A 13,223-nucleotide genomic window follows, 5' to 3' on the forward strand; every position below is an offset into this window, starting at 1 on the left:
GTGTGTGGGGATCACTCTGGGGGACCTCCTGTGCCGTTCTACCAGCCCGAGCCCTCTGGCTCTAGGGCCCAGGTGGGGCTGGCAGCAGGAGCTGGAAGGGGTTGAATTCTGGAGCTTCCCAGCCTGAGAAGAAACAGCGCTGGGAGCGAAGCTGTTCCCCGCCGCCTCTTCCTGGCTTTCCAGGCAGGACGGGCACCGCTCCCCTTCATCTCCCCTGCTATTCGGAGCATGTCGGGCCGGAGCCGGGCTGCTTACAGAGCCAGCTGGTGCTAGTGGGGAGTATCTTGCAGTATAGAGGCTAGGACACACAGCTAAGCAGTTCAGCTTGTCTCCACTAGAGGGCAGGCTGCCCCCAGCCAGCTCTTCTGGCTGCCCCTTAGGAAAGCAAGTTCAAAGCCCTTGAATCCCGCGCTGAAATAAAGAGGCAGATGGCTGCGAATCCAACACACAACCGAGGGATTTATTGTGCAGACAGAGGCTCTTTTGTTGTTCTTGTTTTCCCCCCTTGAACAGCATTTCTCGTACACCAAGCTGTGGAAACACTACAAATGTTCACGAAACAAGACTAGGACACGTCCGTGTGGGTTGGCTGGGTCTGACCCTCCCCCTCCCTCCATTGCATTCACCGGCAGGTCAGGGCTGGCTGGGGGGAGATGTACACGGAGAGATACCTGAGCAGTACATCTGGGGGGGGTAGTGCACTATACAGCGAACAAGCAGGGCGCGGGGCATCACAGAAGAAAGCAGCTCCCCTTAGCCAGCCACCCGGCTCCTGACGCTGCAGTGGGCTCAAGCGCAGCACACACAATCGGAGAGGGGGGGGGCATATTACAATTAGCTGGGGCCTGTCCCCCCCCCGTCACCATTAACCCTTCCGGCTCCACCAGGTGAGTTCCCGGGCTTGCCCTGCTCAGTTCCTATGCACGTGATCTTGGTTTCCCATTGCCGCCCTTGCGTGGCAGCGGGCTGAGCGGGACCCCTGCTCCCCTGTTTTAGCCCACGCCTGGGGGAGATGCCTTGGGTGCTCAGGAGAGAGCTATGTAATGCCCTCCGCCCTCTAGCCTGCCCCTGCGCGGTAGGTGGGCTCAGGAGTTTCTTCCCTGCTCAGTCCTGGGGCATTTGATCCCCAGTGTGCTGGGGGGGCAGGCCTTGTCCGGACCCCGTCTCCAGCTGGGGACGGTCTCTAAGCTTGGGGTCATTGTGTGGTTTGGGATGCATTATATCCCCCTACGGCTAACCCGTGTCCACAGGAAACACCTGCCTAGGCCCTTGAGGCTCCTAATGAGAGGCAAGGCTGTGCTAAGGAACAGGCCCGCACCGGAGTCTGTTAACATGCAAGGGAGGAAGGCTGCAGCCTTCTCCCCACTAGCACGACTCAGGAGCGGGACTGGGCTGAAGGAGGAAACCACGGTCCAGACAAGGAGCGGAGCCAGGTGGGCTGGTCTCGCTAGTGCCTGAAGTCAAACCCAAAGGGATGAGTGCTTGTGGCTTGGGGGCCGCCCCAGCTCCTGCAATCTCCCCCAATCGCCAGCCCTGTGTGTTAATGGGGGATGTCACAGAGCAGCTTTGACTGGTACCAGAGGAGTGGGAGGTGGCAGCTGCCCAGGCCCCCTTCCCTATATCTCCTCTCTCCCCAAGGACAGTGGCTTCTTCTCTGGGAGCAAGCTGTCCATCCCCCCTGAGTGTTTACACACACGCACACCCACCCACCAAGTGCTATCTGTGTCTCCACCCAGGGGACCCCTGCCTGGAGATCATGCAGCGAGCAGTGCTGGCCCCAGCTCAGCAAGGGGTCTCCCTTCACAGCTAACCCCTAGTCTCCGCTGAGCAGGATTGCCTCGGCACACTGACTCATTTCAAGGGCTGCTGCCTCAGTTCCTTAGTTCAGGATTAATTAAAAACAACCAACAACCAACGGCCATCCTCTGATCTTACAGTGAGGGCTTAAGCCCAGCAGAGCATGGATGAGTGATGGGCAAGTGTTCTTATGCAGGGCTGCAGCTGCACCTCTGTCCTAAAACCTTCCACACCCCTTGCTATTTCAGTGCTGTGGCCCCCGCTATTTGTCTGTCCCTGCACCCCCAACTTGAGACCTTCAGCACCCCTTGCTGTCTCTGTATTCGAGTGTCCCTGTTGCTCACACCCCCAAGACGGATCTGTTTCAATGCTGGCCCTTTCCTGCGCAGGCGAAGCAGTCATACCAATGGTCACGGCTTTGTGCAAGACGGAAGTGATGGCTGCTAAGAACAGGCTGAGAGCCCACCAAATTCATCTCACCAGGCATGATTCAAACCCAGCTCCCCAGAGGTGAAAAGCTAGTGTAGTGTACTCTGTCCCACCGCTTCCCACGTGCCCGACATTGCCTAGATGGGGACGAGCCTTTACACTGGGGAAGCCTGTGTTGCTGAGCGAGCGTCTGTTCTCCAGGCTCAGGTGGTAGCCAGTTGGTCCCCTAACTCTTTGACCCTCTTTTACCAGAGTCAGGTCTGGGGGCCCTGCTGGCTTTCCCTCCTTGAAAGACAAAAAAATGGACCAAGACAAGCTGCTGCCTCGAGGCTATAGATCCCCCTGCCACCGGGACAAAGAAACAAAACCAAAACGTGCTATGGAAGAAGCTGCACCATCTAGCAGAGCGCGAGGGAATGCCGCCATGCGTCGGATCCTTTAATACTGCTTAATACACCCACCCCAGCCCCCAGCGTGTTTCGGACGTGTGGTGTGATGGCGTGGCAGTGCGGGGAGGGCGGGCGGGCTCGGCAGATATACAGATATATAGAGAGATATACACAGAGAGAGATTTCCTTGGTTCCAAATCGTTCATCGTCTTCTCTTGCAAAGGGCCACGTTTGGGCAGTGGGGCTCGGCTGGGCGGCTCGGTCGCTCCTTCCTTTCACAGGGACACGAAGTCCACAGCTTGCAGGAGCGGCAGGGAGAGGAGCAGGAGCAGCACCCACGAGGTGTTCTGAATCAAGAGGCTGATGCCGGCACATTTCTCCAGCTTGTCTGCCAGGGCAGGGGGAGGGGAAAAGAGAGAAGAGGCAAAAATGAGATCCCTGGGGAAAGAGGAATGATGAGGCGCTGGGAGCCGGCACACCTGGGTTCTTTCTCCAGCTCTGCCACGGACCAGCTGTGTGACCTTGGGCAAGTCACTTCCCCTCCACGTGCCTCTATTTCCCCTCCCACTTTATGTCTTGTCTAGCGGGACTGCGAGTTCTTTGGGGCAAGGGAGCACTTCCCACTCGGTGTCTTCCCCGCGCCTGGCACAAGGGGGGGCTCCGATCTCGATTGGGGCCTCAAGGTCCTACTGCCATACAAACGATAACGATCAAGTCAGGGGCTCCATCCACGCCCGTGTCCTCTCTCTGACAATGGCCAGCACTGGCTGCTTCAAAAGCGGGTGGAAGAAACCCCTAGGGGACAACTCGGCAAGATCCTGCCCATAGGGAAGTGCCTTCCTGACCCCAGGCCCTGAGAGGTGGGGTGCAAGGTGCCTTGTGGCACTCTGGGGTGGGAAAAGGCCTCTCCCCAGCGGGAAGCCTACAGACACTATGCTCCAGATGGACAGCCCTGGAGGCTGGCGTCCTTTCCCTACCGAACAGTCACAGGGTGGGCAGAGGTTGGGTTCTTCCCCTTATGCTACCTTGCTGATCTGTCCTGGGTCTGATCTGTCCTGGGTCCCCAGCAAGGAGTGGGGGCCCCCTTCCGTCCTTGGTTTCTGCTGAGCCAGGGTAACAAAGGGGCCAATTGATACCAACTATGATGGGTTCTTTTGGGTGTCCACTGAGACTCCTCAAACTCAGCCCATGTGTGGGCCACTGAGCAGCCAGAGACAGTTCTACAGATCTGGGCGAGGTTTAATCAGGCAGCCGGAAGGCACAAGGCTCTGATCTGGACCATTCCCCAGCGCAGGGCTGGCCCTAGGGTTTGCAGGGCCCAGTGGGAAGCTGGGTGGGTGGATGCCTCTGACAGATGCCTGCAAAAGGCACAGGGCGCTGGCGGGTGAGAGGGGTTTGGCTCCAGGCAAGGATGTGTGTGGGGAGAGGGGTGACTCCGTTGCTGGTCCTGTCCTGGCTGCAGTAGGTTGGAAAGTATTTATCTCAGAGGAGCATTGGGCACAGGGCTTAAATGGTCAGAGGGCATCAGGTGGGTCTGTCCCTTGGGCCATCAGTAATAGAGCCCTGGAGGGCAGAGGGGGGCACACAGTGATAGGTCAGCGAGAAGCCCAGGGGTGCTAGGGTCCCCTCCCCTGCCCATGGGCGCCAACTTATATGGGCTCTTGGGGCTAAAGCCCCAGGAATATTCATAATCAGGGGCTCTGCTCCACCAATATTTGGAGCTAGGTTCCCCCCCGCCCCCCCCCCCCGAAGCTTCCCTGCCTGAATGTAAAGAGAGTGTCTCTCTCCCTTGCTTTTGCTGCCGTAGCCTAAGGCTACAGCTGCAGCATTAGCATAAGAACAATGCTAACTAACTGCTGCTGTAGAGGGAGAGGGGAGTGGAGGGGGCCTCTTCTCCCCTCCCCTGCCCCTACCTGGAGGAGACGCGTACGGGACTTCCGGCCAGGAGAGGGACATCACTCACCTTAGCAGCTGCTGGGGCTTCCGTGAGTGTTTGACCCTATGATTTTTTTTTTGACCCTATGATTCCCCCCCAGCCCCAGCCCCAGCTCCAGCCCCCACTCCTACCCCCAGTGAGGCGCAGCAGGCTGCACAGGGGAGGCAGGAAGCCACATGTGAAGGCAATGCCCCCTCCCCCAGCACCCACCAACCCACCCGCCACAGGAGGGATGGGAGAGGGAGGCTTCCTAGACCTGAGCAGCTGGGGCTTGGATGAATTTTATGACACCCTGCTCCCCCGTCCCATAGCCAGCCACCACCCTGCCTACCCCACTTCTGCCCCATGCTGGGTAAGGGGCAGCCCCATCCCCCATCCACAGTGAAGTTATGGTGAGGGGCAGCATGGAAGGCCACCTGTGCCCCTCCCCCCCCCAGTACCCATCATAGGGGAGGAGCTTTCTGGACCTGAGGGGCCCTAGGAGCATGTGCAGTGACTGTGGTGCAGAGTGAGTGTGCTGTGGGGGGTAGGGTGGCAGAGGAGGGGTCCCTCCCCTGGAGCTTGCTGCTGCCAGTGATGGTGATGGGGAGTCCTCTCTGGCCCTAGCCCTGGGGCAGCCTGTCTGCACCCCAAGTTCCTCATCCTCAGCCCTGCCTCATCCCAAAGCCTGCACCCCCAGCACCGAGCACGCTCCTGCACTGTGAACCCCTCATCCCCAGCCCCACCCCAGAACCCTCACCTGAGGGGAAAAACATGCAACTTAAATTTGGTGGTCAGTTTGGAGTATCATTGTATTTAGCACAATATTTGATTATTTTACACCCTTCAAAGTATGTAACTGGTCATATACAGGTGTTTTCTCTGAATACTGTCTGTGTGCCTCAGTTTCCCCAATGCATTTCTTAAGGCTCTAGATGGTGGGATAAGGGTGTGTGATTGTTGTAAAGCCCTAGAGGGCCAGTGTGATGCTGTCTGCACAGAGAATGGCCGACACCCTGTCTCCAGGCAACTGATGGCCTGGGCCACCCCCCTGCAAGGTGCCAACTGAAGGTGTTGGAGAACAAAGAGATCAGGTAGCCTCCTAATGCCTGGAAAAGAGACAAAGGCCAGAGGAGGGAGTGTCAGTGCCTGTGCAGACTTCCGGGAAGCGCATGGTGTGGAAGGGGATGCTGGGATGCTTTGGAACAACTCCATACAAAGCCAGTCAGGACTCTGGGGGAGCCTCCTCTCTGAGCATACTGTCTCCAGGGCAAGAAGCTTACACCTTCCTGGGTCTGACCTCGGAGCATTCAGCATGCCCTTCCACATCATGCACTTTCTGCAGCGAGTCTGCCCAGGCAGGTCCTGGGGCAACCAGAGGTCCCTGCACCCCAACTCCGCAGTCAGATGTGACTCTCAGCCAGACAGTAAAACAGAAGGTTTATTAGATGACGGGAACACAGTTTAAACAGAGCTTGTATGTACAGAAAACAGGACCCCTCAGTCAGGTCCATCTTGGAGGGCGGGGAGCCCAGACCCAAGTTCTGGGCCTCTCCCGATTTCCCCAGCCAGCTCCAAACTGACACTCCCTCCTCTGGCCTTTGTGTCTCTTCCGGACAAGGAGGCCACCTGATCTCTTTGTCCCCAACACCGTCAGTTGGCACTTTGCAGGGGAAACTGAGGCACCCACACAGTATTCAGAGAAAACATTAAGAACATTCCCACTTTGTCACAACAAGTGCAACAAAATTTAATACCGTATATTGAAGCAGGCAAGTGCTGCTTCTGACTTTCCACTTTTAATTGACCCTTGTAATCTTGTGGTGCTGACGCATTGTAGCTTCATTTTATATCAGCTTACAGGGTGAGAGCGGGGTGGGGGGAACCACCATTTTGGGCCCCACCAAAAATTATACGAACCTGCCGCCTATGCCCCTGCCCACCTTTGATGACGGTGATGTTCCTTATCTGGTTGCCGGTGTAGTCATTGGTGATCTTCAGCTCGCAGATGTAGATGCCCTCATCTGCAGTGGTGAAGTCGAACAGCTGCAGGCACACCATGTCCTTTGACAGGGTGATGTTGGATCGTAACTTGAGGCCGGTCTCGGCGACGTTCAGGTTGCTCTGGATCACCCGCTTCCTGTTTTCCTTGAACATGCTGAAATCGTAGTTCAGGAAGTTGCTGGTCTTGTTTTCATAGCGGCAGTCCACGCGCAGGTTCTGACCCAGCAAGCAGGCACTCAGCTCCTTGATCCTCTGGCAATGGGTAACCTGCAGCACTGGGACAGGCCAACAGGGTCAGGTGGGGGACAGGGGGTGGCGAAGGCAGGAGCACCCCTGCCGCTGCCCCTTGCTCTAGTGCATGCAGCAGTGAATCCACATGCTATGGAGACACATCACAGTTCCCGGCTAAACCACACGTGCACAGGGCTAGAGAAGCCAAGACTTCCTGCTCGCAAAATGAGCTAGTGGAGACTCTCCGTTCGCCTGCAGCAGCAGTTTGGCTTTTAACCCTTGTGGTCGTGCTGCTAGCGAGTGATCTCTCTCCTCACAAAACCAGTGCATTCCACTGCGGGGTCCCTGCGAAGCAGGAGAGGTGATAACATCCCCCCACCCCACAATGTCCCCGGACCCACAGCCTATCCAGTCACCTCCTCCCCACACCCCAGCCTGCAAATCACCTGCCAATCCAGCACAGTGGAAATGAGAACAGGGAGAATTTGTTCATGATACCAGGGGCGGGTCAAGACCAGTGTCTGTTGTACCCTCATAGGGCCCTTTGTTATGGGGAAGGCTGCATTTTAGGTCCCTTACTCCAAAGCACATTCATTCAATGGGGCCCAGCTGCTCTGCGGCAGAAACCCAGCATGGCAGCCCATGTGTTATGAAATCATACTATCCACTGGGTGCACCTTGGCATAGACAACGCCTGCTTGTTGGTCCCTATGTAGCTAGCTGCATCCATCGAGCTCTCCCCCTCCTCGTTTTGTGCCAGCCTGCCCCCCTCCCCTGCGGGAGGATGCGGTGGGCCTGCTTTCTCTGGAGTGAAGCATTTATTTACAGCTCATGCCTGGTCTCTCCAGCCCAGCGCCACTTATGGAGCATGGCCACTAGATGGCAGCATAATTGCATCACTGGGCCCTTACCTGTCAGGATGACAGCGATGCTGATGGTGGGATTCATCTTTCGGTGCTGGGGCTGTCAGCGGTGGAGAACGGCGACGGGGGCTTGAGCAGGAGGAGAACATGCTGGTTAGTGACCCAACCAGGATCTGTGCGACCCCTACATGCACACCCACAGGCAGGTGCGTGATCACACCCGGGTGTGCCCATAAACACGCACACAGGCATCTGGGCACATGTGAGCACACACAGTCAGGTATCTGTGCACATGCACACACAAGGCACGTCAACACGGACACACGCAGCGAATGGTACTTGGGACTGGAGCTGAAGCCCACTGCAGCGAGTGGAAAGACTCCCGTGGGCTTTGGCTCAAGTCTTCCATGATCACACACTCACCTGAACACGGAGATGGGCGCGTGCGCTCGCACGCAACGTGCCAGTGAACACACACGAGCAGAGAGAGGCAGACGCACCCCCTCGGTGAGCAGCATGCGCAGCTCCTGACGTTTGTTTATAGGTACTCTCTCACATTCGGATCTCACTTATACTGGGCTCATCACCATGGTATCTGTGCACCCACCAAGGAGAAACGCGTGCTGTGATTCTTCAGAAGAGTGGGAGGGGAGTGAGATGCCCAACTCCTATCAAATTTCAGCTCCTAAGTCCCTTAGGCTCCTTGGGAAACACCACCCATGGTGCTCATTACCATGGCATCTGAGCCCCCTGTGACATGCATTAAAGCAGATCACACACATGCATGTATGTGTGTGCGCACCACCACCTCCCCAGCACGCCCAGCTCCAGTGCTCTCATGCCTGGCCCATGGCCCTTGCACTAGCACGCTCTGTTCCGGGGGCACATTTACCACACCTGCGAGTTCCCACATGCTCCCCAGATTAAAAGGGAGGGGGGCTGAGCTGGAGCATCAGGCAGCTCAAGCCTACTTAGTTCCTCTCTTTGAGATGACTCCCCTCCACACCCCTAAGCTCAGGCACACGGCCTGGCCCCTTGCAGCAGGCTGGGTTGGTGGGAGTGAGTGCGGATGACTCACAGCCATGCAGTGTGAGAAAGGGGCCAAGAACACAGCTGAGGAGGGAGATGGGGAGGCAGCCAGACAGGGAGCTTCCACCTGTGGGGATTCCAGTGCTTTGTGGTCCCGCTTTGGCTATGCGGGGCCAGGAGCTGGTGGTAGAACACAGGAAGGGAGCAGGGCTGCAGCAACTGGGAATGAAAAATTCCCTGGGTCTGGCAGGCTTTCCCTCTGGCTTCCTCGCAGCGTGTGCAATGGGTGGGAGCTGCCGTTTGGGCTTGTGCAATCCTCAGAGCCTAAAACCGTGAGAGCAGGTCTGGCGCTTCCACTAGGCAACCCTAGGCGGTCGCCTAGGGCGGCAGGATTTGCAGGGCAGCGCTGTAGAGTCTGGGGGCAGAGTTAGAGACATTCTGCGCCCACACCTGCAGGAGGTGCTGCTGAGGGGACACTGAGTCTGGACAGGTCTAGATCCCCGTCAGCAGGAGGATACTTTTTTTTTGCAAGAGCAGCGGCAGGGGCGTGCACAAGGGGGGAAGGGCAATCAGGAACACCCCCCCCCACAACTAATAATCGGGGGCACAGAACTCCTCCCGCCCCGGGAGCTCCTTCCACCCTGTGGCTTCAGGGACGAGAGCAAGCTCCTGCAGGAGCTGGGGTGGGGAAAGGGAGGGAAGGGCAATGTGCCCCCCCAAAAGGGATGTTAAATTTCTGTGCATGTCCCTGAGCAGCAGCAAGGCAATACCAGAAGGATTGATTGACCCTGAGTGCGTAACTATATTATTTTCCTCCACCCGGAGAGAACGGCCCCATCTGTGCAGCCTTTGCAGAAAAGGGCTGCATGCAAAGTACGGCTTCCAAAGGGCATGGGCCACTTGAATCTCCTTTGGTCCCCAGGACATTGGTCCTTCTGACACCTTTGACTTTCCGCTGCCCCTACGCACGCGATTGACTCTGCTTAGAGTCTCCTGACCCATCCTAGGCTCCAAACCCCACTCCCTCCCCAAGCGCAAATGAATCCTAGGGTTGGGGGTGGATCAGCGCCTAAACGGGGGCACAGATTGGCCCTGGATTGCCGCATTTCAGCTCCTTGCAGTCCCTGCTCCTCTCTTAGGCTACTGTCTTCAATGCAGCAATCTCTCTGCTTAGCCTAGCTCCAGGGAGAGCCGCCACTTTGCCGCACAGAGCAGCCGCGTGAGCAGCTGATGCGTCGGCCAAACTCTAATTAGAAGCAGCATCTCCCTTGCATGGCGACGGGACTCAAGCTGTGGATAATGTTGGCGTCAGCACTGCAGTGAAGACAAGCCTCTAGCCTCACCCATCTGTTCCAGACTCCTCTGCACAGGGAGGGATTAGGGGTTTGTGGGGCCTTGAGCCAGAGCAAGTGGGGACGCCTCCCTACCCCTTCCACCACCCCTCCGCTTTCCACCGCAGCATTGTCACAGGAGGAGCTGCAAAGAGAGCGAGAGGCTGAGAGGAGGGGGGGGGGGGTGTCCGGGCTGTGGTGGGGGCCGGCAGCCCTAGAAATGTGTGTGTGGCAGAAGTGGGGAGAAGAGGGCTCTTTGCCGGTGGGGGAGGGAGTGACAGAAAAAGGACGGGGGTACAAAGGGTGTGGCTGTGTGTGCTTGCAGAGGGGTGAGGGTGGGGCAGGAATGGAGCAGTCCTGCCCCAGCTCCCCAGAGCCTGGAGAAGGCAGGCTGCTCTTCCCCGCTTCCCATGTTGGTTTGAGTAAGGCCCAAGCTAAAGATCTGTGCATGTGTTTGTGTGTGGGGGGGTGTCCATTCACAGATACCCTCCCCCATTCAGGAAACCAGACAGCTCCCCCCACTCCTTCTCATTTAGAACAGAAAAAAATTGTTTAAATATAAAAATTCTCCTTATCCCTTCCTCCAGCAGCCATATCCTGAGCATGTGCAGCAAGGTCCTTCTGCTTCCCCTGAAAACATCGCCCCACTCCAATGATCCCAGCCCCAGGGACTCCATGGCGAAGGGCGTGGTGACCACGGATGCTCCTACGGCATCTCCATCTGTCATCAGCGGTTCTCAAGGTGTTCTACTGCGGGGCACAGGGATCACCTGCCCCAGTACACGGAGAGGGGATGTAACCACCAAGGTTACATGGCCAGTCAGCAGCCAGGGCAGGAAAAGAACCCAGGTGTCCTGGCTCCCAATGCCCTTCTAACCACTAGCCATTTCCTCCCAGAGCTGGGAAGAGAACCCAGGAGTTCTAGCCGCTACTGCCCCGGCTCTAATCTCAGCCCCCACCCTGATGGGCATGATAATAGAAACTGCTGACTCCAGCCGGGCCCACACCCACCTGACTCATCCTGAGCCCCCCAGGCCCCCCCAGGGAGACAGGCTGGGCTGGGTGCTGACAGCCCATGGCCCATAGCGGGGAGCATGAATTTCCAATGGCAGTGAAATCTCTCCATGGGGACTGACCTTATTAGGCAACCTCCTGCCCAGCAACTGGCCTCTGCTCACCCAAATATTGCCCCCCCCCGTCACCCCCGGGGCAGCCTGAACTGAACCCCAATGGAGAGAGCCTGCAAACAGGCTGGCCCCGGAGGATCTGCCATGGGGCGGGTGTAGGGATGGCCACCGGCTTGGCCGAGCAGACGACCCCAGGGACCTCGTGGGCAAAAGTGTCTTGCAAGTCGAATGCAATGTGTCCTCCGCCCCCCCCCCCCATGGCTGTCCCGCTCGCGGGGGGTTCTAGCCCCCGCCCCCGGGTGAGTGTGCTGCTGATTTACAGGGCCGGGTTTATTTCGATGCCTGTTCCAGGGATTTCAGCGCCCCCCCAGGCTGTGTTTCCTGGGATCCAGTCGGCTCTGGTCTCATCAGGCGTGGGAGCGGCGATGAGTCACCAGAGGGGAGGAGGTGCAGAGGAAAGAAGGGATGGGGAGGAGGAAGGCAGCAGGGGTGGGCTGAGAGGGGCGGGCATGGGGCAGAGGGGCGAGGAAGGGCTTCCCTGTCTCATCACGAGCCCCTCCCGGAATCTGCTCCCAAGCGCGGATCTGCAGCCAGACCATCCACCCTCTCCCGCCCCGCCAGCCCAGTCCCACAGCCGGCCGTTGCCCTCACCCCGCTGGGTCCCCCTCTTTCTCCTGGCGGCTCCCCCCTTCTGCCAGCGCCCCCGGAGTCACGGCACCATTCCGCAGCGCCGGGGCTGCAGCGCGGCTGGGCTTTGCACTGCAGCAGTGGGGGCTCTGGCAGCAGCAGCAGCAGCGTTGCAGCGGCAGGTGGGGTCCCCGCAGCACTGCCTGAGCTCGCCGGGCTGCTGCCGAGCTGCGGGGAGCTCCGCTGCAATGATTAACCCCGCCCCGAGGCTGCCCCGGCTCCAGTCTCTCTGCGCCCTGCGGGAACTGGGGGAAAAGGCGAAGGACCCCGGTGCTCTGCCATACACCCCCCACCTCCATCTCCATCCCGCACAGGCTGGCGAGAGGGGCAGGGCAGACAAAAGCCGGAGAGCAGGGCAATCAGACGGGCAGGGCTGTGCCTCTGCAGAGCATCCAGCCCCGCGTCCCAACGCCCCGGCTCTCCATCACCGCCCGCAGCCGCCTGCACCTCTGGGCTGCTGCATTGTCTCCTCGTTCCCCCGGCTCAGACCCCAGGCTGCGTCCCCCGCATTCTCACCTGGCCGGGCGCTGCGCTCCGTCTCCGTCCGCCGACTGCTGCTGCTGCTGCGTCGTCTCCTCCTGCGCGGCTCTGCTCTGGGGCGCGCCGCGCTGCGCCTGCAGTTTGGGGAAGGGAGGCGCCGGCGCCCCCGCGAATCAGGAGCGGGGCTGCCAGCCCAGCCCCACCCCCTGCAAGCCCCTGCAGTGGAGACGGCCCTGCCCTCTGCAGTCCGGCTGCTTCCAGCGCCTGGCAGGCGCACAGCCTGGGCTGGGGGGCAGGTACAGAGGAAAGAGCCCTTCCCCCAGGGGGCTCTCAGCCTTTGAGCACATCTGCCCAGTGGCCCTGCCACGACGGAGATGCCAAGAGGGGTGATCTCTGTGTGCTGGGGTGTGTGTGTGTGGTTAGGGACATGGCAGCCCCTGCTGCTACCCTCCAGGGGGGAGGTCTCAGGGTACCCCCTGGCGCTCCCCGCATCCCATCCCCCTGTGCAACAACGGCCCCCGCTGCCAGAGTCTCCCTGGCACCAGGGGGTGGGAGGTGGGACACTCAGGGTTAGGGCCCAAGCCCATCCCGGCTGGACTGGTTGAAGACCCTGTGCCCTAGGCCTGGAAGCAGAAGCAAACAAGGCGGGGGAACCACGGCACAAACCACCTCCTAAGCTGGCCCCACCCTACGGGACACAATTTAGGCCAGCAGTGGCTAACTGCGGAGCTGAGGCTGACAGCCCCATGCCCTCTGGCTCAGGCACGTGCTGACGGATAGGATGGACTGCTCCGTCCTGGCACCCGCACCTGGGCCACGGAAACCCCACGAAAGGGAGGGGGGAAGCGACCCTTGTGGCTGGAGTCCCGCTGCCTTGCACCTCGTGTTGTCAATTTCTGCTATGCACAGGGAGGCTCAGACCCTCCCCGCCCGGGAAGGGT

At 59.0% G+C, this 13,223-nt stretch overlaps 1 protein-coding gene across 2 annotated transcripts; it reads right to left on the reverse strand.

Moving 5' to 3' along the window:
* Nucleotides 1-439: 439 nt before the first annotated feature.
* Nucleotides 440-12,471, reverse strand: THY1 (Thy-1 cell surface antigen). 2 transcript variants are annotated; one of them, XM_044996929.1, is made up of 5 exons: nucleotides 12,319-12,420; nucleotides 8,052-8,223; nucleotides 7,677-7,757; nucleotides 6,474-6,809; nucleotides 440-3,003 (listed from the first exon to the last, which is right to left on the reverse strand). In XM_044996929.1, exons 3-5 carry the CDS (start codon nucleotides 7,711-7,713, stop codon nucleotides 2,891-2,893), a joined length of 486 nt encoding a protein of 161 aa, XP_044852864.1. In that variant the 5' UTR covers nucleotides 7,714-7,757; nucleotides 8,052-8,223; nucleotides 12,319-12,420; the 3' UTR covers nucleotides 440-2,890. The 2 variants fall into 2 exon arrangements, with proteins under 2 accessions (XP_044852864.1, XP_044852863.1); XM_044996928.1 differs by lacking the exon at nucleotides 8,052-8,223 and having other exon boundaries at nucleotides 12,319-12,471.
* Nucleotides 12,472-13,223: the final 752 nt, after the last annotated feature.

Source organism: Mauremys mutica, chromosome 22 (assembly GCF_020497125.1).
Source record: "Mauremys mutica isolate MM-2020 ecotype Southern chromosome 22, ASM2049712v1, whole genome shotgun sequence".
NCBI lineage: Eukaryota > Metazoa > Chordata > Testudines > Geoemydidae > Mauremys > Mauremys mutica.